At 38.3% G+C, this 24,791-nt stretch overlaps 1 protein-coding gene across 5 annotated transcripts in view; it reads left to right on the top strand.

Annotated features, from left to right (window-relative positions):
* Ntng1 (netrin G1) overlaps positions 1–23,026 on the top strand; it is a 319,935-nt gene extending 296,909 nt beyond the window's left edge. For all 5 annotated transcript variants that reach the window (XM_047523631.1, XM_047523628.1, XM_047523630.1 and 2 more), the window contains one exon: positions 20,010–23,026. In XM_047523631.1, coding sequence (XP_047379587.1) covers positions 20,010–20,254 — 245 coding nt within the window. In that variant the 3' untranslated portion in view covers positions 20,255–23,026. The remainder of the gene's footprint in view (positions 1–20,009) is intronic.
* Positions 23,027–24,791: the final 1,765 nt, after the last annotated feature.

The raw sequence follows: 24,791 nt of genomic DNA, 5'->3' as shown, positions 1-24,791 counted from the left end.
AAAACCCTCTAAAAACAGTTCCCTGTGCAATGAGTGTGCAGGCGCAGGCCGGTTTCATCAGGGGCAATGTTTCAGAGTCACAGATGGCTGGTCCTGGTTCTTGTCATAAGCTTCATGAAGCAGCTCATGCCCTAGTGCCCTGCAACTAAGGAGCGCCCTGCGCATCCCTTGCAGTGCCGAGCTGACAGTTCATGGCGAGTGTGCTCTGGGGTCATTAGCAGCCTGGTTTACCATGACATCGCTTCTCTGCTCTTTTCTCTGGAAGAACTGAACTGACTTCACCTCAGCTTTCCTTCTAAGCACTAAGAGATAATATTTTATCAGACAGGACTGATTTTACACTTTAGAATAACTTTGGCAATTAAATCTCATAAAGAAATCCGATAGTTTCCTATTTGGGATATGAAATGATTTCCTCTATGGCCCATGGTTTAATATTGACTTCTTACGAATATTTATATTCCCAGCATCTTAGCTGCACTGCTAGAGAAAAAGGCAGCTCTATGTGAAATAATAGCCATAATTATTTGATAGCTTCTTTTTTTGACAGCAGAACATCCTTCAGCTTTCACTTTTATACCAAACTAGAAATTAGGAGGTAGCCTAGCTGTGGAAACCAATGTTGGAAGCTGTCCATCCATCACGAGGAATGATCACTTCTCTGAGGGGAATTTTCTGCTGGATTGCCAAGTGCATAATATTCCCCTGGAGCAAGGTTGCATAAAACAACACTGCTGTGACACATCCTGTGATATTTAACTCTAGAGGGCCTGGAAGTCCCATGCACTAGGATGCTAATTGTGTCCTATAGTTATCATTGGGTCTTAAAGCCCAGAAGGTCAGGAGAGTTTATCTACTCCTGGGGTAGAAGAGCAATTAAAATACATCCCAGCCAGGAGAGCCTCCACAAAATCCATTATCCCTGGCCTATTTTTAGGCCCTTAAAGGATGGATGCTGGGTGAAACAAGCTATCAAAGCCTTCATTTTGTTCAATAAATATGCATCCAGCATGATGCATATGTGCCAGTCACTGTCCTGGGTACTGAGGATACTGTAGTAAGAAGACATAGACCTGCTCTCAGGGTGCTCACTACTGACCTCTTTGAGACACATTTTCATGTCCTCCCACATTCTGGTGGGAAGAGATGGGAAAATGGTGGAATGAGACAGACATCATTACCCTGTGTACATGTATGATTACATGAATGGTGTGAATCTACATCATGCACTACCATAGAAAGGAAATGATGTACCCCATTTGTGTACAATGAATCAAAATGCATTCTGTAAAAAAGAAAAAGAAAAAGAAAGAAAATAAAGGAAAAAAGCAGTGGCAGAGACCACTGTGAACTGTATAGTCCGTGAAGGCCTTTTTTAGAAGGTAACCCTTCAGCTGAGAGTGTTAAGGAAGTGTTAAGGAAGACCCACCAAGGAAAATTCTGGAGGAAGAGTGTTCCAGAAGAGGTAACACCTCCAGCCAAAGTCAGAAATCAGGAAGGAACTTGACCCATTCAGAAAATGGAGGGAGCAGGTGTGGTTGGAGGGTGGTGGGAAGGAGGTGGTCTGAGGTGGAGGTGGGAAAGAGAAGTCAGCCCCAGATCACTGTCTCTGAAGACCAGGATAAGAGATATAGATTATACCCAAAGTGCAGTAGGCATGCAGCAGGAAAGCGGCATGATGTCAATGTTTAAATTAAACCATAGTAATTCTGGCTACTGTGGACAATATGGACAATGGATTATAAAGGGGCAACAGGGGAAGGCAAGATTTAAGCCAACAAACCAGGCATGGTGGTGCAAAACCAAAACCCCAGTGACTCAGGACAATCACAACTTCAATGCCAGTCTCAGCAACAGAGTGAGGTCCTATCTCAAAATTTTAAAAATTAAAATATAAACAGTGTTGAATTTGTAGCTCAGTGGTGAGTGCCCTGGGTTCAAATATATATATATATATATATATATATATATATATATATATATATATGTGTGTGTGTGTGTATATATATAATTATTATATAGATATGTAATAGATATGATATTATAATATTACACACACACACACACACAAACACACACATATTTATATATTTCAACAGGACCACAGTAGTCTAGGTAAGAGTTACTAGTGGTTTAGACTGTGTTGGGAAGAAAGAATGAAAATGGATGGAGTTAGGACCTGTTAAGAATCTGGACCTGCTTTTGCTGAGAAACTTAGTATGAAATCTAACTTTTGAAGTGGTTTAGAATTGTGATGTCCTTTTACTCTTTTCTATTGCCCTCCCTATGAAGATGCCTTATAAAGATGGCTCCTACCTGTTTTATGTTTAGAGGAGAAGGAGGGACAAAGGTAGTAGCATCCCAGCATGTTGATGTGGGGCATAGCAATCAGGTAAAAGTGCAGAGTGATTTCTTCCAATTCTGGGTGGGTTCCAGCCTCTGCCTCCCACTATCCATGACACCCGGAACAGCTTATTTGCCTTCCTTCAATCCTGGGGGTTTTTTGTTTGAAAAATTATCAGGATAGCAATATCTATCTTATAAGATTATTAATAGGACTAAGTCAATACACAAAAAGCACTTGGAATAATGCATGATACAGGCTAAGCAGTCAATAAATAAATGTTAGCTTTTGTTTTTATTAGAATGATGATGTGACTGAATGCCCCCCAAGTGTGACATATACAATGACATTATCAACTTTGCTTTTCCTTTTAGTTATCTATTATGTAGTCTCTTTTATCCCTTTTTGTCCCTCTCAAAGAGAAGAAACACCAACATTTAAGAAGTTCTTGTTACTTGCCAGATATTTCATGTATACTTTCATCTCATATTATTCTCTCTATAAGAAAAATAGTTTAAAAATTTTATTAGTAAGCTTCTTATAGGTTGGTGTCCGTTCTCATCGTCAGAACCACCTAATTTAGATTAAAACACAGCATGTCTCTTTTACAGACATGGAAACCCAAGCTTAGAGAGGTTACTTGCCATGCTAAGTTTCCACAACTAGTGAATTTGGGATCCAAAATGTAATTCTTGGTCTGCATGACTCTAAATCCCCTGCTGATCCTTCTAAATGTGGGCAAAACAAACTATTCCAGGTCATCTCCAGTTGTCTCTTAGATCTATCATCAAACACACCAGGAAATTAGGTTTCTCCCTTCCAGTTCCCCTGTGCCAGCTCAGGTTTTCATTGTGCCTTGATTAGTTTGCGATTAAGAATGTTTTGAGCTAGATTCCTAGCCTAGTTAGCATGTATTGATCATGCATTTTGATGTCATTAAGCAAGCACCCATCATCAATATGAATTCATTATGGGCTTCATAGGAAATAAACTGATAAGGGTTGGAAATCACTGAAAATCCCTTACTTTTTCATGTGTTCATTCAATCTTTTCCCATTATTCTCACTTTATTGCTCTTGGCAATGTAGTTTAGGGTCTATTGATGTTAGCATTGTAAGCTAAATCTATATTATGTAGTTTATAACTTGATCATAAAAATTCATTTATCTTGAAATTTTGGCATTGCTCTTCTTTACAGACTGAATTTTTGTCATAAATTTTCACCTTATTAGTTATGTGATACTAGCAAATCCAAGACATAATTTCAGCTCCTTGTACCTTTGCTTTTTTTACTTGTTTGGAAAAAAATAGCAAATGAATGATCTGTAATATTAATTAAAACATTTTAGCTATTTAATCATTGGACCAAAAGAAAATCTAAGAATTCTCAGCAGAAAATTGTTAAGAATCAAAATGTGCTTTTTTTTGCAAGATTTTTTTTTCAGTTTGTTACCTGTTCTGCATAAGACAAGGACCCTGATTATGTCCTTAGGAATTCCTTCCATATGTTTATTAAATTATGGTCTTCACTCTTCATTCATATCATCAGTGACTCTAAAATACAAGGAAAATAAAAAGTATTCATTTAAAGATACATTTCCACTTTGGGAAATTTGGGAAATTTGGGATTGTCTTGAAAACATATACTTTCTTACTGGACTATAACAAAGGGATATTCTAATATTAATTTTCTAAAAAATCAAACAACAAGTGATGACAGACAGAAGACTTCAGTGTTCAATGTAAGTAGCAGACTTGCCCCAGACCTAATATCCTTTGAATTGTGTTTCTTCCCTATATTCAACAGAAGCAACTTGTAAAAACCTCTGTTGCCTTTGTGGATCTTTTCTTTCTCTGCAATCTGTGAATCAACTACCTTGTTTTGTCTTATTAAAGCCAAACTAGCCATAGTCTAGTCTTTATACTGGAACATTTAAATTTGCAGATAGATTTGACAAACATTGAATTTATAACCTGCAACACCAATCAGCACAAATGAATTGCCTAATTAAACAGCTCAGAGACTGCTGAAACAGATCTGAATAGACTGGAGTGAGGTTCAAAAGATTTGACCAGTAAGGAGCACTGCTTGGAAATGAGTGACTTGGACACACATACAGCATCCAAGCAGTGTACAGCAGAAACCCAGCAGTGACAGACAGCAGAAACCCAGGGAACATAGGTAAATGGGAGCAAAGAACCTTAGATCAACCAAAAGGCCTATTAGGAAAGACTGATATTTTAGTCAGCTTTTGCATGTTGTGATCAAAAAACCTGAAGAGAACAATTTAAAGTAGGAAAATTTATTTGGGACTTATTGTTTCAGAGGTCTCAGCTGACTCCATTGCTCTGATCCTGAGGTGAAGCAAACATTACAGTAGAAGGGCATGGCGGAGGAGAGCAGCTCAGGACATGGCAACCAGGAAGCAGAAAGTGTTCCATTTACCAGCAACAAAATATAAACCTCAAAGGCACACCCCCAAAGACCTACCTCCTCCAGTCACACCCCAACTACTTAGAGTTACCACTCCTATCGAAGGATAATCCACTGGTTAGCTCACAACTGTCATAATTGTCTCATTTCACCTCTGAATGTTCTTGTATTGTCTCATACATGAGTTTGTTGGGGGCATTCATATCTAAACGATGACAACTGGTTAAAAAAATAAAACTCTAGAAGATAAAACCTGATAATATGACCCATGCAGAGCAAGCAGCATATCCAATGGCAAGAAAAGTATTGGAGTTCAGGATCTTAGCTTAGAATCAGAACAAGACTGCATGGTAATTTGAAGAGTGCAGTAGATGGAGAATCTGCCTTTAACCCTCTGTGCCTTTTTATGAGGAATATGTAAATCATTTATTGTTTCTGATCCTTGGAGTAAAACAGTCTAGATGGATTCTAAACTGAACATACATTTTTTTCTTTTTTAAAATTTGTTCTAATTAGTTTTACATGACAGTAGAAGGCATTTTGATACATCATACATAAATGAAATATAACTTCTCATTCTTCTCATTATATATAATGTAGAGTTACCCTGGTTGTGTATATATGCACATAGGATAATAATGCCTGATTCATTCTACTATCCTTCCTATTCCCATACAGCCTCCCCTCTTTTCATTCTTTTCTGTCTAATACAAAGTACCTCTTTTCTTCCCTAGCCCCCACCACCCCACACTTATTGTGAATTAGCATTTGCATATCAGAGAAAACATTTAGCCTTTGGTTCTTTGGGGTTGGCTTATTTCGTTTAGAATAATATTCTCCAACTTCATCCATTTACTGGCAAATGCCATAATTTCATTCTTCTCTAAGGCTGAGTAAAATTGCATCGTGTATATATACCACATTTTCTTTATCCATTCATTTGTTGAAGAGCACCAACCAAATTTTTTAATGTAAATTCTTAAAGGATCTAAACTTTAAATGTGATCCCTGCCCACCAAGAAGCACAGCTAGAGACATGCACCAAGTAGGACAGACACCACCCCTCTGGGTAGGCTCACATGGGCATTTCTCTCCCACTCAGCCCCACCCAACATTTCCCCTCCTTCTCCCTCCTCTTTGCCTCTCTTTCTATGCTACCATTCTCACAATAGAAGAAATATAAGAAAAAAGTATGAAAAACTGTTAAGTAAAGGGACTCTTGTGAATCCACTGCTTGAAACAGCAAAGAAAACTCAGGTTATTGTGAATTAAATTCTCTAGAATGACTTATTCCATCCAAAGCCTGGAAAATATAGAAATTGCTTGACAAATCATCACTGGGAAAAATTCTTTGAGAATCTCCTGTTATGTGCCAGAAAAACAAAAGTGTAGATACTTAGGATTTAAAGATAAAAGAGATGCCTAAGGATATAAAGATAAAAGAGGTGTCTTCCACTCTCAAGGAATAAGGTTAGTAGTTGACTCCTGCTGTGACAAGCACCATACTGGTCAGCAGTGTGGACAACAATGTCCCACTCTCATATTGCTTGTACTTTAGTTGAGGAGACAAGAAACTCACATGGAGAAGGAATATTTGTTGTTGTTTTAGAAAAGTTCAACAAAGTTTGACATTTGCCAAAGAACTTCCTGTATGGTAGACATTGTTGTATTTGAGTTATATGCATTCACTTATTTAATCTTCTGAATAGTCTTTCAGATGGACACCACGTATTAAATTATGTATTTTGTGAATGAAAAAAAAAGATGGGTTGAATGAAACCCACAAGATCATCCAGCTAGTATTTAGTAAAACTACAGCTGAAATCCAGACTATTCAAACTGTATCTACATTTTTATCTATATATCCATATCTAGACCATCTGCTATAAGCTTCCAGAGACAGGAAGGCATCTGCAGGCTCAGATGGTCAAAGAAGTCTCCATGATGGGGGTTGCCTATGAGCTGGACCTTGAAGGATGGGTGGAAAGTTTAGGGAAGGACACCTTAGGAGCAGAATCACCAACTCCAGTGTGAGCTGGCGGCAGTGAACAGTGGAGGGCAGCATGGACAGTGTTTTGGAGTTGAACAGATGTCAATTCTAGTCTTGCCTCTACTGCTCAGTCACTGAGAGGATTGGGTAAGATCCACAGGTCTCCCATAAGATGGAAATAATAATAATAATACCTATTATGCCAGGTTATTAGAAACATTCAGGGAGATGACATAGTGAAATTTCTGGCCTTCAAATTACATAGTGTGTGTGTTTGTGTGTGTGTGTGTGTGTGTGTGTGTGTGTGTGTTTGTATTAGCTAGCAGGAGAAAGTTTATGTGGTAGGATAAAAGCAGATGATGGGGAGATTCTGATCACATTGCCAGGGATCCTGACTACAGGATTATCCAATTAGCAGTGGGGAGCCGCTGAAGGTTTCAAGTGAGAGAATGAGTGAGAAGTATCGTGAAAACACTTTCTGAGGAAATTCAGTCTGGCTATAGCACTTCTGTGCAATTTAATTTAGGGGCGAAAGAACAGACACAGTTGGGAAGCTATTTTAGAAGCAGAAAGGAAGCCATGGATATGGAATATGTGACTTTTTCTATATAATTCATTTATTCATTCACTCAAAAATACTCAGATATTCATTGAGTACAGTCTGTTATCAAGTTCTGTTCTAGGCACTGCACAACAAAGAATGGAACAGTCGAAATCCTTATCTTCATGGAGTTTATATTCTGATTCCTCATTGATATCAAAGTACATAGATTCCACAGAAAGAATAAGAAATGTGGAGGAAAATGAAAATTAGATGATACATGGAAAGTCTGTTCAGTGATTACGCTTTCTCAAGTTCACCCAAATCTTACCAATCACTGCTTAACCTAACCTTGGTGGGTCTTAGTCTGCATCAAAGTGCAATTGTAACATGTTTTCACTGCTTAAATAATGTGCACACTCTCCCAATTGCATCCAAATCAGCTTGTGATTTTTTTTTTTTCTCATGTCTGGATCTGAAAATCCCCAAAGGCACAAATTCCACACATTTCTTGCCAAACTGTGATTGGGGTCCAAGTAGCTCACCTGTCTCCAGAGACACATCAGCCTTGCTCATCCTAGGAAGAACCTTAAAAGGTTCTCTCTACATACTTGCAATGACTTGTTCTCCTTCAAAAATCTTTTTCTTAATCAATTGAAAAAGAATTCCTTTGAGTATTAGGAAAGGAATATGTACCTTTTCTTCCCATCTCGTGTTTGAAGTTCAGGTTTAGTAAAAGTTATGCTACGGAATTACCTAACATTACTCTAAAGCTTGCCTTAACATCCTTGTCATCAACTTTTTCTTTAATAAGGACTTTTGTCTGTTTTTCCTCTTCATTAAAGAAAAATGAATAATCTTCTTTCCAACAGGTAAGCAGTTGTTTTTTCATTGAAGAATTTATAGGAGTGAAAGATTTTTTTCTCAAATTGACAAATATTTATTAAGCACAAGAAAGCTAGAAATTATTAATGATAAATAGAACTAGAAGACACAAGAGTATACACTACATGAAGTTACATTGTCTAAAGAGACGTAAGTACGTGAACTTTAATAATAAACACTGTTCCTGTGATTCTTACAGTCTATCTTTTAACTACAGAACTTGGGACAGTGCCTAATACTTACAAAGCATGAAATAATAATTATTGAATTGACTGATCTCTTCTGTTCATGATGCCCCTGTGGAATGACCTCTTTCACAGATTTAACAAAAAACAAAACAAAAAAAAGGAAATACATAAATACAGACAGCAGAGCCCCCAGTGGTGATATGAGTATTCAAACCCAGGCTTTTGGACACCACCACCCTAAACTATTAATTATTAAATTTCAACGCTCAATTTTTTAAAGCCTCAGGAGTTTGTATATGAGAAAAGGCAGTGAGTTGCAATGGTCAGCACTGACTTTATTGAAAAAGTCTGCTTATGACTTGTCTGTAATCGCAGCTTCTTTGTTCTTTTTTCACCTCACTAACATATTTTAGAAAATTTAAATGTTTGGTTCCCAGTGTGGCAGCAAATACAGTTTTGAAAATTAGGAGTCATTTTTACTCAGAGCCAGGCATCCCTAAATGACTCCTGTCATCATTTCGCACATTCTCTTGATTCTGTAATGTTGTTTTCCTCACCTTGAATTTATTGACACCAATTCATTTTGCCTTGACATTGGCATTAACAGGGAAATGGCTTTGTTTCATCCTGACATTATAAAATCACCTCCCAAGACTTGATTTGACATTGTCAGGAGGTGGTTATGGTGACAGCAAGGCCACAGCAGACAAGAGTGAGTTATAGTGATTCCCAGGAAAAAAAAAATCATTAAGAAAAGTTACTGCTGTGTGATTTCAGGAGCTATTTTTCATACTTAAATATCCCTGCTGTTTAAAAATCCTAAGAGGGCTTAGACCATATTTAGAATATTCTTGCCAAGTATATATAGGAAAAATTAAGTCTCTAAGGAGACATTTGGCTATAGCTTGACAAACAGGAACCTCAAATTATATTTTAGCTTTACAAAGTGCTCAAAGGCATTGAAATTCTGTCTTTAAAAAAAATCACACGTTAGAATTAATGACACAATTATCTCCTTTCAGCCACAGACACTTGCATTTCTTAATGCTGGATATCAAAGGCCTGTGGTATTGCTCTGCCTCCCAGCCAGAATGTGGGGTGTTTTACAAATTCATCTTTAGCGCAGTATGGGGCTCCATAGATTGTCTTTCACAATTCCCACATCTTTTCAAAGAACACCAAATCCTCTTGCTTGCATTTTTTTTATGTCCCCATGATGGTCCTTCCTTTCCCTCATACCCCCACGTACAACAGCTCCATCTGGACTTTCCTTTAGCCTGTGTTTTAATTTAACTCATAACTTCCCAATTTAGTAATAATAAAATGTCACTGAGTTCCTTAAGGGCCTCAGGTCCATGTCTTTTTCACCTTCGTTTACTCACAATGCCCAGATTATGACAAAACTAATACATTTTGCTTAATGAACAATGAAGGATTGCTTTTGATCTCTCATCTCAAAACAGTCGTCATCCTTGCTTCTTGCCTTCACCTCCATTGCTTCCCCAGATGTATATTAGATCTTTGAAGGAAAAAACAACTTAATGCAAGTCCCTATTCTCTTCCTATTAATGTTTTCCCTTAAAAATAAAAAAGTCTGGAAATCTCTCACAAATCATGCTGCCAGGATCAAAGTTTCTCCTTGTGTTCCTCGTGAACTTCCTCTCACATTCTCTGCCAGTGTTTCATCCCCACTTCAAGGTACTACCTAAGCCTGCCACCACATGTTCAGTAGATGGCCATATCTCATACTTCCCAGTGTTGAAAATGAGGTTGTCAAGGAAAAATTCCTTCCACTTCCTGCTCTCCAACTTAATAACTTTATATCTAAGAGCTTTATATCTGTCTCTGTCCACTGTCCTCCCTATCTATCTATCTGGTTAGCTAGCTAACTAGTTATCTATTTATTAATAGTATATATGTATCCACCATTCAGAAAGAGGGAGAAAAAAGATAAATATCATTGTTTAATAAATATTTATTGAGCATCTATTCAGTGCCAAAGACAGTATTGCATACTAATGATGTAACCACAATGAATAGGTTACAGATAGGGTACAGACATACAAGATGGCAGATTGGAGTCTCAAGTTGCATGAAATAAGTTTTCTACTGGAAAGGTTACAGGAACTTCAGTCACAGTCATCACTGTGACTTGATCTTCAGAAGTTTAAATACACACTGTTTGCACCTGTCCGCACTAGTTAGCAATGAAATGGCCATCAACATGCAGATTCTGTTAGCTCAGAAAATTCTGCTAGTTCCATGGCAGTAAAGTCTCTGGTAGGTGAAGGAATCAGTATCGAGGACCCTTGTATGATTATGGGATCATGTAAGAACCTATACCTTCTCTGAGAGACATTTTTGGATATTTAAGACAATTGATAGCTTTCTTAGAAATATGTATTAATGAAACAAATACTGATACTTGGCAAAATGTGATGGCACAATTCATTTCAGTAAAAGTTATTTTCTCAAGAAACAATTACTTTCATTAATATTTGTAATATCTTCAAAGGATTATGTATCTATTCTAGGCTATTTGGATAATGTGAAAAGTAGAAAGAAAAAAAATTTAAATTGCTAAAATTAACTGTACTCTTACCAGCCAGAGATAAACACTAGTCATATTTGGTTACAATTTATCCCAGTGTTTTTGCTAAAGCTCACATTTTGTTAGATATTTGTAGAGGTGCATATCTGTACTTACAGGGATGAGTATAACTGCTTCTCCTGACTAAGCTCATGTACTTGGAAATAGTGGTCTGTACCTGGATGTGTGCTGCCATTGTGTGTGAATATGCCTCCCATGACCACATCTTTCACCTTGAGCCAAGAGGAAAGTTTGCTTGCACCTTTTAATTAAACTAGACAAGTGCCTTTTCTGATACCCAATGAGAAAATCTGTGATTTTTCAGCACTGTTTTTATGAGCATCTTGCCTGTGTCTGTGTCTGAAGGTGTTGACCTAAATAGGATTTCAATACATCATTAATGATCGCTTTGGGAAAGGTGCCCAGCCTTCAGCTTGTAGGATTCTCAGTGAATTAATTCTTTCTCAACATTAGCAGAGGCTTTATTCAGGTTGCAAAGCCAAAACCTTTAGGTGTGTTTTGGCAGTGTCTCTTGCCCCTTTTAGAGTCACCTGTCACCTCTTTCAGGCCTGCTCAGACCCAGCAGGCTGTAGACATGGGCTCCTTCAAAAATGAATGGATCTTTTTTACAATGTTGTAAGCACTGTTTCCTTTGGTTGGATAAGAAATAGTACCATTCCCATGATAAGTGTTTTGATATTAGATGAGTAAGAATAGAATGCTGTTCCCTAAGGTCAGAAACTGCTGCGCTTGATTATGTAGACAGGCCTGACCACTCAGCTGACAACTTCCACACTGTTCCCTATGGCCCTTCAGCTCTGTTCCATTGCTTTGTTACATGGAAACCAAGTAAGTTGAATGCTGTCACATGGGAGTCATGCCACCAGTACCACTGTCCCCAGAAGGATACAGATGCAGACAGGAGCAGAGAATGGGAGCAGGAAATCAAGGGTGTTTCACATGAGGCCTCCAGGCTTCAATCTGTTGTTTACACATGCACCTCTGGTCCCCCACCTTCAACATTACAAAGTCAAAGGACCAGCTGACGAACAGAGGAAGCAAGCAGGTTGATGATTTCCGGATCAGCCCCTCCCTATCACTCTAGAAACACACCTGATTTATGTACTCTGAGTGATACAAGAGAATGCACACTGAATGAGAGGATAAAAGTCACTTCTGAGAAAATGGGCACTGCCACTCCAAGGTAACCTTGAAAGGCTCTGTGGTATACACATCAGTTGTCTACAAGTAAACTTTAAGCCAGGCTCTCTCAAGATTCACACCTACAGAACGTTCACAGAGCTGCCTTTCAAGGAGGGTTTTCGCTTCTTTTCTCACTTGGATTGCTTAGGAATCCTTTATTCTGTACTGTTCCACCACAAGAGCTTCCAGCAAGCATTAGAGATGACTAAAGAATGAACTGATCATTAACAAAGAGAACTTAGGTTGTGTTTTATACTTTTTAGAGCACCTCCACATAATTCATCTATTTACTGGATAAACTGAACAAGTGCTATTATATTTGCTTCCAAAGGGAGGAAAGAGGGGCACAAAGAGGTTAAGTGATTTTCCCTTTTACCCAACCCATTAATCAATAGAGAATGGACTTGAATACAAGATCTTCCCCTAATTCTCTTCATACTAGGCAAGGGGAAATGCCTATTCTGTTCCATGAGGTACCAGATAAGACAAACAGGCAAAAGAGATCATCAAAAAAGAGCCACCCAAGTTGTCACCAAATGATAGAAGGAAGGGCTTGTAATTCACATCCTGACAATATTACAGAATTCCAAAAGTCATTATGTTTGATCAGAAAGGGAAGGAATTCCTATTCTATGCCTTTATAAAGATAGGTTTTCTATTAAAATTATTCATGCAAATAATAAAACTCAAGAGAACTTTAGAAATGCCTACTTTAAACTTTTCTCTAGTGTCATAGTTGACACTAGATTACAAACTCCACATGTGCAGTCACATTGCTGATCTGACTCATCATTATATGCCCATTTTATAGAATAGTGCTTGGTTGGATGACGGATGGATGGATGGATGGATGTCATTAAGTAGTTCATTACATGTCCAAGCACAGTGAATTGATGATCAGTCAGAACTAGAACTCAGGTTTCATGACTCTTAAACAGTGTGTTTTTCCGCTCTGCCATATCTTCTCTCATGTCCAGACATAAGTGAGAAAGAGGGGAGAATACATTTAGTGTACCTAGAATTCCCCCGCAAAAGACCATTACATTACATTCTGTAAAGTTTCTTCCATACTCCAGGATGTAACCTGTAGGTTCCATTTAACATCTCACCTCTCACAACTTAGTAAAACAGTCACAAAGACTACATAAATGAGTCATAATCACAACTCTGTACCTCCTGCCACCAATTCTGAAATGCCTAAAACAGAACTGAATGTAGCACACAAACCTTTGTTATTAGCCTGTTTGGTGGAGGTTATTCACTCTTTGACGTTTCTTTGCAAAGGACAGGAACAATTTGGAACATCTTTCCCTCAGCAATCCTGGGCTTGTTTCAGGTGGTGAAGGTAGAGGTCACTTATTAATACAACCATCAAGGAAAGCTGTCATGGTAACACATCGCATCGATTCCTTGACGTGCAGGAGACAAAGCCAAAAAGAGAAACTTTCAAGTCTATAAATACAGACCCAGCCTTGCTCAAGCATAGCAGCTCACTGACAGGGCAAACCTAAATGCATAGCTTTGAACAAAACACAAACAGAGAAAATAAAACTTCCCTTTGGTAATGCAATGGTTCATGGTGACCATCTGGGAATAAGTGACCCTTAGGTTGTAAAAGAAAGAAAAACAGAACAAGTAGCAACACCAAGTCCTAGCTGGTGCTCTCTTTGAACATATGGGATTCATCTATAGGTCTGTTTTTCCAAATCTTCCAGAAAGGACTAATACAGGGAAGAAGAATCAAGGTCTTTTAATTCACCTTCTGAAAATAAATTGCAGTTTTGGAAGAGCAAATGTATGTGAAAATAAAGAAACACACACAAATTCAAATTAAAGAATAATTTAGCTACATCCCTATGACTCCTCATCCAAGATACTAGAAAAATAAATATAAATAAAAGAGGAAGAAATGATGTTCATTCCTATTCTTTCTCTGTGGAAATTCTGAGTGTTTCTATGAACTCATGGCAATTGTGAGAACTTATGTAGCTGCTATTGTGGTTTGCTCACTAAAGCTGTGATTGGAGCTATTATAGCAACTTGCTGACCAGCCTTTCCACCAGGACTCCACCCTTCATTTTTTGGCCACATAACTGTTTGAGTCCAATATTAATACTGTAATCTCATCTACAGCTTATCATGGACCCCCTACTTGGAAGCATTTTTAATATTGTAACAGGCTATGTCATGTGATATTGGATACACCATAAATAAAGGTTTTGTATTGATAGTAAAAGGAATTCTTTAGAAGGTAGTTAAGCTATTACCAAAGAAGTATTACTTTTTACTCTAAGAGTCATATTTTACCATAACAAAAGAATAGTATCTTACAAATAACTATTTGCATCCAATACTGGATCAAGTGTTATATAAGGGATTTAAAAATGAACCTCCCTGTTTACTGAGAGAAGACACTCTTAGACTGTCAATAACAATAAAAAGATACTTTGGATAAGCTTAAAACAAATGTTATAAAATAATTAAAATATTTCCTGTTTGAGACCAACCTACATAGAACAGCACCAAGTAGAGTGTTATAACTAAAATTTGCATGTTGGGTAGAAATTCCCATTTGGATCTTCAGTATACATCTGCATGCAGGATGAAATGAGATAATGCCAAAATTGCAAATGGGTATCTATCCTTATGTCAACTCTATCAAGTGGTGGTGGATGCCTGGGACCTTGTGTTGAGAACTCTGAATATAAGTACAAAGGAATGTCATGGTTAAATAGCTATATGTCTGTCTTAGTTCATTTTGTGCTGTCATAACAGAATATCACAGACTGAGTAATTTATAATAAATAGTTATTTATGGGCTCAAAGTTCTGAAGGCTGGAAAGTCCAAGATGAAAGGGTCAGCATCTGGTAAGTGCCTTCTTGCTAGGTCAAAACATGGTGGAAGGTGTCCTGTGGTGGAAGGGAAGAGAGAGAGTGCAAGAGAGGTTCTTCCCTCTTGCAAACCCATTCTCATGATACTGGCTTCTGTTCATTCATAAGGATATATTTTAAAGATCCCACTGCTTAATACTATTAAAACAGCAACTAAATTTCATCATGAGTTTTGGAGGAGACAGACATTCAAACCATAACAATCTCTTTTTTGTTTTATTTAATTTTATTTTTTGCAGACTGCATTTTGATTCTATAGTTTAGATGGCCAATATAATTACCATTCCCATCCTAGTTTTATTTTATCTGTGAGCTGATTTGTATTTGGAACTCTGTCATAATGTGATAGAATTCTAGAAGATGTAACATTTAAGGCTTTCAGCAAACACCTCTGCATCCTTCACAGTCTTTCTTGCTCTACTTAATGGCTTAGAGGCTGATATTCTTCCATGTTTGGCTGCAGTCTTCATTACTTGGTCTATAGTCTCCCAGCATGAAACCTTTTACTTCTTTTGCTTCATCTTTTGTAACAATGTCTATTACCACCTCTACTCAAAATGTGTATCTCCAGGATGAACTATCTCCTGAACAACTTAGTTTCTCCCCAATTAATAGCAAAACATCTGCAGAAGAACCTAGGCTCCTCAATGTCAATAGGTCCCAAAAAAGTTCTTTTCTTTCCAAACCAAACTCTTCCTCCTATCTCCTTTTCTCAGTAAATTTCTTTGTGACACATCCACATGCCCAAAACAGGAACCACAGACTTTATCTTACCTTTTCATATAAGTTGTCTCTTAATCTGTTCCTTCTTTCCTCTCCCAATTGCTCTAACCTACCCCAGCCCATTTTGTTGAGGTGTCTGGTCTTCTTGCCTCCAGTCCATCCTCTTCTGGCCTAGTCTCTTTTTTCCCTTTAGAAGGCCACCCTGCTCATGCATCCTTGACAACTCTCCCTTGCCTATTATCTGAACTCTGCACTGTACTACATAAAACGTTCAGAACCCTTTATGTGTGCAACCTGTGACTCCCACCTCCATTTTCCCTCTGCACATCCAGTATTCTAGCCATAGTGCAATTATTGTTCCATATGTTCCTCAGTCAGGCTCCCATCAGAAAACTGAAACCATGCTAGATATTTCAACAGAGGAAACTTATTAAAGGAAATGGATGCACAGGTACTGGAGGATTTTAAAATGACAGTAGGACATCTAAGTAACTCTGAGATAGTAACTGCTCACACAGGTAGAGACTTCCACTCTGGGTTGAGGGATTACAGGAAAGAGGATGCGTTTTCAAGTAAATGTTTGGATGAGAGACATCATAGACCCGGAAACTGCACCTCTGGTGAGGGACAATATCTGACTGTTACCTGTACCTTTGAAATGCTGAGCAGAGGCCCTTTGGAGCTGGGGCTCAAACCTCTGGGAAAAAGTTTCTGTTAGGCTGGTTCCAGAATTTTTAAGAGTGAAAGAAGGCTAGTTCTTAATAAAGCTGAGCACTAAAACCAAATGCTGCTATTGTGATGAAGGGCCATTACTGGAGTAATACTGTTAGGAAGAGCCACCAAACAGGATCAAGGAAATGTCCTCATTCCTCTTTCCTTCTCTGTTCCCTCTAGTACCCTTTATTGGTGGAATCCAGCAGACACCTACAGGGTGCTGGTTTCAACATCGGAAGGGTGGATTTAGAATTCAGGGACAATTGTTTAACACCTAACAAAGCACTTTGACATCTCCTTGACTTTACTCATACTACTGTATGAGTATCCCTATCCTCTTTCAACCTGTATCTGTCTGATGCACACCTTTATTCAAATATAATCTTTCATATAATGTCCCCTAATCTTCCCAAAGCAATTATTTACATCATCATCTGAGTTCCCCTAGAAGTTTGCAAGTACTTCCTTTGTATTCTTTTTTTATTGCATCATAATATCTCTGTTTATGTTTGTTCATTTATTTTTCACCAAACAATGAGCTCCTTTAGGGCAGTTAGAATTACAACCATAAAACCTAGCAGGATGCCTGGCACAAAACAGACATTGGTTGAGCTGAATGGAACTGATAAGGTTATTTTAATGAAATTAATAGTAGGTCATTTCTTGTATATATCTTATCCTCCCAACCAAGTTCAATTCCCTAAAAGCAGAGATCGTGCTTTATATTTCTTCTATGTTCTTCATGGTATTTAGTACAAGGTTTTAAATGCTGAGGAAGAGCTCAGTGATATTTAACTACTGAGTTTATTCATTAACCAACACAATTTTGGTACAAAATGACATGAAGATGGAGTATGGGGTTAAGAATTCCAGGTAAGATCTGTAGTTAGGCTTAAATGTGCTTCTAGCATGTGATTCCAACAGAGAAGTTGTGCACACAGTAAAACTCCACGAACTTTAAGAGGAATATTCAATCAAAAAACCAAATATAATGTGTTTTATAGTGAATTCTAAAGTAATAAAATATATTCTATGTTTAATTTTATTTATTTATTTTTGGACTGGGGATGTAACTCAGTGGTAAAGAGTTTGCCATTTGCCTAACAAGTTTGAGACCCTGGGTTTGATACACAGTATGGCAGGGAAAAAAATTCTACTTATGTCCTACAGAAAATATATTACCCCAAACCATGAGATGATTAATCCTGGGCTACATCTGTTCCTTTAATATTTACTAAATTTCTCCCAACCATCAAAACCAACTAGTAGATCATTTAAATGTAGGGAAAGTATTGCATTTTAACTTAATCATCAGCTTCTCAAAAAAAGCAAAAGGAAACCTCTGTTCAAAAACTGATTTACATTCAGGACCACGAACAAGAAAAATAGCTTTTTAAAAAAAGGGGGAGTGATATTTAATTAACTATTGATTTCTTCTCAATTATTCAAGGCAAGCAATTATTGATATTGATGGAACAGATATTTTCCTACCTCTAGTAACCAAATGAACGGAAGTATCCCATTCAGCAATCTGCTGCCCAGAACAAGAGCACTGAGGATCTTTAAAAGGAAACAGTTATTTGCATCTGTTTATTCCATGTTGCCCCAATTAAACAGATAGTTCTTGAAGTGCAAGCAAAACATAATCCTGAAACCCTATGTATGCTTTCCAAATTAATAACAGTCAAAAAACAATGGCTTTTGTTGGTTTCATCCATGGGGTTAACCACACCATACTTGGAGACTTTGCTTCACAGATACAGATCTTGACATTTTTAAGCATGATTCTTAAAATATTATAATTTGGATCTAATATTTATTGTTTTTAAACCAATCAATGAGAGATAGCTTATATAGACATTAGAACCTATGGGACACTGCTTTGATGTGTCATTCAAGGATTTAGTAACCCTTAATAGTCAGTCACTCCTGACATTCACAAATAGTAAGTGTGGATACATTTGAAAGTTTTACCTATATACTATGCAGCTGTCTTAGAGGTCACAAAGAGATTGTGGAAGAAGATGATCAAACAGGGTCCTATTTAGAGCACTTTGTTTTTAGCTCTGTGGTTATTCACTGCCATCTTTTCTCAGTTCATTTGCACACAGAACATTAGCATGTTTGTGTGTAAGAAGCTTCTTTTTGAAGGTGACAGGACTATTGAACATGATTAATGGTCAAGGCAACATTCTCTATTGAGTTATTACTTAAAGGGTTGAAATTACCTTTAAAAAACAGTTTGAAAAAAAAAAAAGTTTGCACTTAATAGTAACATTGCATCAGAGAGAGAGAGAGAGAGAGAGAGAGAGAGAGAGAGAGTGTGTGTATTTAACTCATGTGGCTTCTCTGGGGAAATTTGACCATGACAATTGGTTAAATGAAAAAAAGGATGTTATAATTTATTAAAAGCTGCTTTTTCTGCTCTGCCCCACCCCACCTCCCCTGTCCAGAGTGGTCTATATGTTAAGTGCTTAAGCAGCATTTGTTGCTGGGAAGTGTTTTTGGCTCTTTTACTCTTTGTTGTTGTGTTAATTTCCCTGGGTTCCATTTAACATTCTGCTAAATCAGTGAAACCTTGATTATCTAAAGGAATACGAGACATAGGATTAATGAGAATAACCAGAGTTTTCAAGATATAAGAAATTATTAGAGGTAAGGTTACATGACAAGGGCTGTGAATGAATTTTAGTATCAAAGAGCTTGTCTGGTTTTATTCAAACTGATTCTATTAATTGATGGATGTAATGAAATTTTGGTAATCAGGGTTTCACCATTGCATTTGTTACTATTCCCAGAAATCAAGGTAACCTTGGGCTCTACTTCCCATATTTACAAGGTGATAAAAATCCTAATAGGCTGTCAGGGACAAATGTGACTGCTCTTCCTAACACCCCTCCCGTGAAACAATCCTTCTCTCTTCCCATCTGGCTGCTGCTTGCCTGGAGCATGTACTTTCACTACATCCCTAACCCTCATCCTCATGCTTCCCCCTGGGCTCTGTCTGCATGCGCAGCTGCTGGAATAAGAATTGGGGAGAATGGCCCACTCCCTAGAGGGTCTTGGTCACTGTAGCAATACTGCTTTGCATTTTAAATACCACTCATCTGGCTTCAAAGCTCTACATTCTTGTATCCAGGACTTGTCCTTTAAAAACCCAGGAGGTCACAACAGGTCTCAGTTCCATGAAGAGAAGATAACTGCCAAGCCAGGAGTATTGTATTACTTTGTATTCAATAGCCTGAAATGGACAATGATAATATCCAAGATTGCAGCAAAAATCTATATGAAAAGGACTAATATGATAAAAACAAAGGCAGCAAACTACATTTGTTTGGAAAATTGGAGTCACATGCTTAGTTCGTGAAGGGGAGGGGGGAGTACAAGATCGATAGAGTTTTTTGTTTTTTTTTTTTTAAGCTGAAAACATGATGTACCAGATGAACTTAAATTGATTCTGCCTCTTCTCCCCGCACCTCCCCCCACCCTCCCCCTCATTCTGCAGCGAATGTCTGCGACAACGAGCTCCTGCACTGCCAGAACGGGGGGACGTGCCACAACAACGTGCGCTGCCTGTGCCCGGCCGCATACACTGGCATCCTCTGCGAGAAGCTGCGGTGCGAGGAGGCAGGTAGCTGCAGCTCCGACTCCAGCCAGGGGGCGCCCCCGCAGGGCTCCCCAGCACTGCTGCTGCTGCTGCTGCTGCTGCTGACCGCGCTGCTGGGGACAGCCAACCCCCTGCTGTTCTAGATATCGCATCCAGCCATTGGACAGGCCTGTGCCCTGGGGAAGCAAACAAGACCCAAGCATTTGCTACTAACATAGGAAACATAAACACACCCCACTCCAACAAACGTACAAACTAAGAAGGCCTAACTGAACTAAGCCATATTTCTCAGACGTGGACAGCACATCGGAGTCAAGACTGTTAATTTCTGACTCCAGAGGAGTTGGCAGCTGTTGATATTATCACTGCAAATCACATCGCCAGCTGCAAAGCTTATTGCGGATTGGAAAGGCTGTGACAGCCCCCCAACAGGAAAGACAAACAACCAACCAACCTGGAAACATTTGCTACTCTAACGTGGTGCGCCCTCGTACCGCTCTGCCCAGTGTGTGGACCAACCAAATAGAAGCATTCTTTGCTGTCAGGTGCATTGTGGGTATAAGGAAATCTGTTACAAGCTGCCATATTGGCCTGCTTCAGTCCCTGAATCCCTTCCAACCTGTGCTTTAGTGAACGTTGCTCTGTAACCCTTGTTGGTTGAAAGATTTCTTTGTCTGATGTTAGTGACGCACATGTGTAACAGCCCCCTCCAGAAGCGCAAGCCAGTCATACCCCTGTATATCTTAGCAGCACTGAGTCACCCAGTGCGAGCTCATACCCACTACACGAGAGTGGCTATAGGAGAAAAGAAAGTGTATCTATCCTTTTGTATTCAAATGAAGTTATTTTTCTTGAAATACTGTAATATGTAGATTTTTTGTATTATTGCCAATTTGTGTTACCAGACAATCTGTTAATGTATCTAATTCGAATCAGCAAAGACTGACATTTTATTTTGTCCTCCTTCGTTCTGTTTTGTTTCATTGTGCAGAGATTTCTCTGTAAGGGCAACGAACGTGCTGGCATCAAAGAATATCCGTTTACATATATAACAAGTGTAATAAGATTCCACCAAAGGACATTCTAAATGTTTTCTTGTTGCTTTAACACTGGAAGATTTAAAGAATAAAAATTCCTGCATAAACAATTTCAGGAATTTGTATTTCGATTTCTTAAGATGAAAGGAACAGCCACCAAGCAGTTTCACACTCATTTTACTGATTCTGTGTGGACTGAGCACATTCAACTGATGAATTTAGTACCCAGGAAGATGGATTGATGTTCACTAGCCTGGACAACTTCTGCAAAATATGAGACTATTTCCTCTTTGGAAAAAATTATAGCAGCAAAAAAAATAAGTAAATAAATAATTAAATATAAAAGAAAAGAAAGAAAGAAATATCTAAATGATTGCCAAGATTATGCCAAAGCCTGTTGGCAGAGTACTGAGAGACTTTTATTTTTGAGTCATGCTATTTTCAGACTGATGGTGATCATGTGACTCTAGGGATGTTGATCTATGTATCTTTCCAAATACAGTGTTTACATGGAGTATCATAAGAGGCCACCTGGGGAACCAGGACAGTAGCAGGGAAATTGAGTGATTAGCAATTTGACTTTGAATATATTCAGACTAAGTATTTAAATGAAATATCAAAATATACAGCAGCAAGTAGACATAACTGCTGTTTCTGAGAATAAAGTTTGTTTTAAGTACCGCCCAAGGTGTAATAAATTCTTGTTTCTGCCTTTTATTAGGCCAATTACTGTACAAAACAGCAAGTGGAGGCGGGTGGGGAAGAACCACTGCAAGGGTTTGAAGAGGCTCAAACAGTGCATATTCCATTCCTGGCACACTGTTGTCCTACAGGTTACAGATGTGTTAGCAGCAGCATCTCCTGGAATCAAAAACAATTATCAGCCCAAGCCTGAGTCTTGAGGACAATGAAGTCCTACATGACTTGGTAGAGCAATAACCTACAACGGCGTTAGGTCAGAAGCCTAGTTCCAGTCTCGATTCTTCACTCTGCTGCCACTCCTTGCGAAACAGGGGGAACGTTTTCTGATAAATAACCTGAGTCAAAACTAGATGAAGGAACAGCATGTCTTATTGGTTTTGTTCCCAGAAAAGCCAATTCAAAGAAGGCAATAAAAGGTAAACAGGTAATGCCTGTCCTGCCTGCCACCCCACGTCTAAGTCTATTGAACGTTTGTTATTCAAACCAACAGTCTCTTTTGATGGAAGAAATAAGAAAAGATGGAAATAAATTAGAGCTTTGGCTTAGTGCCAGAGTGGCCAACCAGAAATTGGAGATTTACATTAGAAGCATAAACAGAAAATTATATTTCAGGCTCACCAAAGAATACACATGAAAATTCTACTAGCATACAGAGTTTGAGATTACTTATAATGAGGTGGATTTCTAATATTAAAATTGGAATTTAAGTTGTATTATACTTTATTAGCACAAACCAAAGGCAGACTGTGTTATTTCTGGCAACGATGCACTTTATCATTATCCACTGATGGCTTTGTCACAATGCTCAGGAATCAGACACTGCACAATTCAATACGTGGGATTCCAAAAGCTAATTCTAAAATTTAATGAAGGCCTGATTTAAATCAAATTCATCTGCATTTATCTTTATGAGAGTATAAGAATCTAAATTGATGAGGAATATCTTGTGTTCAGTGTATTTAGATGTAGATTTCTGAATATCCTGAAGTGATGTGATCTACTTTTAATAAAATTTCACTTTTAGGTATATAACAAATGGAAATGAAATGTTCTTTTTAATCTGGATTCTCAAGTTCTTTTGAAAGGCCTGTTCCTTTGAAGAAAGCCCAACTTAGTGGATTTTACTTATCTACTGCTTTCTAGCATCCTTTCAAATCTGTTTTCATCTACAATATTATGTCCCAAGAACAGGATTGGGATAAAAAGGGGGTACTGAGTTTTCCCTCCATGGTCCTAGTTTTTGTTCTGTTTCCACTTGAATAGGCCCATAGTGGTGGGATGAAACAGTTTTGTGTATGAGTTAATCTGTGAATGGTCCCACATAATGAAAATATGATTCTTTCCATCAACAGTACTGATGAATATAAAATTTTTTAAAATGGGACAAAGGTTCAGCTATATAGAAAGTGTTGCTATTTATAGAAAAATAATAAATCTGCCCTGCTGTGATATGGGGATGATTCATTTCAGACCCTGTATGTGGCCTTAGGTAGAACATTAGTCCTAGCAAAGAGGGACCCTCGCTTCCCACTCTCACCCTCCTCCAGCTTTGTCCCCATCACCTAGCCTACTCAGGTGTCTCCATCCACTTTTTGGGCATGTGTGGGCTTCCTCTGGTGGTTAGCACTCCTAAAAGTAGGCAGCATCATGACTGCACATCCTGGACATGAGGGGTGGCAAAGGCTAGATTAGTACCCAGGCCTGGAGTGTTCGCTGGAGATTCACATGTGGTCAAGGAGAGGCCCCTTGAAGTGAAACCCAGAATCCCAGAGCATGGGGCTGGAAGAGGCAGGGGTGAGGTGTGGAGAAGAGATGCAGATCTCTGAGCAGTGCAAGAATTCTAAACCTATTCCTGGGCTTCCAACTGTTCTGAAAGCATATGTGTCAAAGTAGCCAGATGGGACATTTTTATAAGCACTTTGTTAGCTTAATGTGTAACTTCCAAATATTTAGGCACATGGCAGGTGGGCCTCCATTAATACTTTGGCCTTGGGTTCTATAAACAATTGGGATGGATCTGCCTGAGGTGTCCTTGAGCTGGGTCCCTAAGCTGGCACCAGACACTTACCCAGGTAACACAGAGAAAGGTACAGTCTGTAAGAAGGGCACTGACCACGCCTGACTGTTCTGATATTTGTGCTCTGCCTCACCTTGTCTTGGAACTGTAGCCTTCCTGAGTTTAAAGAACTTTAGATGAACTGGGGCAGCTGTGAGGAAATCCTGAAATTATTTATTTTGTTTCATCTCCTTCCCTCTCCACCATCAATAATTCAGCAACATTGGGATGTGAAGACCTGGCATTCTGAAATGGGATGCACTGTGCTATATGGAAAATGGGTTGTTGTACTTGACCTGTTGTTAATCACCAAATAAAATACCTATTTAACAGTTTCTGTGCTCACAGGATTGAATAGGACATGTGGGGACTTTGAACTGTGTTTTATATACATATGTCATGTCTAGATCTCTGTATGTGTTTATGACCCACATGATTTAAAGCTTCAGCTTCAGGGATCTGAACTTGAATTTCTTACCAGTTACTTTACTCTGAGCATTTATTGATAAGGCTAATGACTAAGACACAACTTAAAATAGTATGAACAACCAGGTTTTTTTTTTTTTTTTTTTTTTTTTAGGTAATCTAATGGGATGACCTTTATAATGTATGGGAATAAAATATAGAGAGAAGAGATGCCCCTGGGGTTTTGATTCAAATGTCTGTTCATGAACAACTCTCTTTGCCTCAGGAAATCAGCAGTAGATTCTAATCAATCTTGTTTATAAGAAATATCAAATATCTATCTGATATAAACATTCTGACAGTTCTGACCATTTCCATAGAGAATGATTTATTACTTTTAGCTGTATTTTTACCTTTTTACACTAAAACTAGCTTTTTCCTTTAGTTACCTAAAACAGATGCCAAAAAATTCCCCACATA

Source organism: Sciurus carolinensis, chromosome 1, assembly GCF_902686445.1.
Source record: "Sciurus carolinensis chromosome 1, mSciCar1.2, whole genome shotgun sequence".
NCBI classification, from domain to species: domain Eukaryota; kingdom Metazoa; phylum Chordata; class Mammalia; order Rodentia; family Sciuridae; genus Sciurus; species Sciurus carolinensis.
This window is presented reverse-complemented; position numbering and strand designations above follow the sequence as displayed.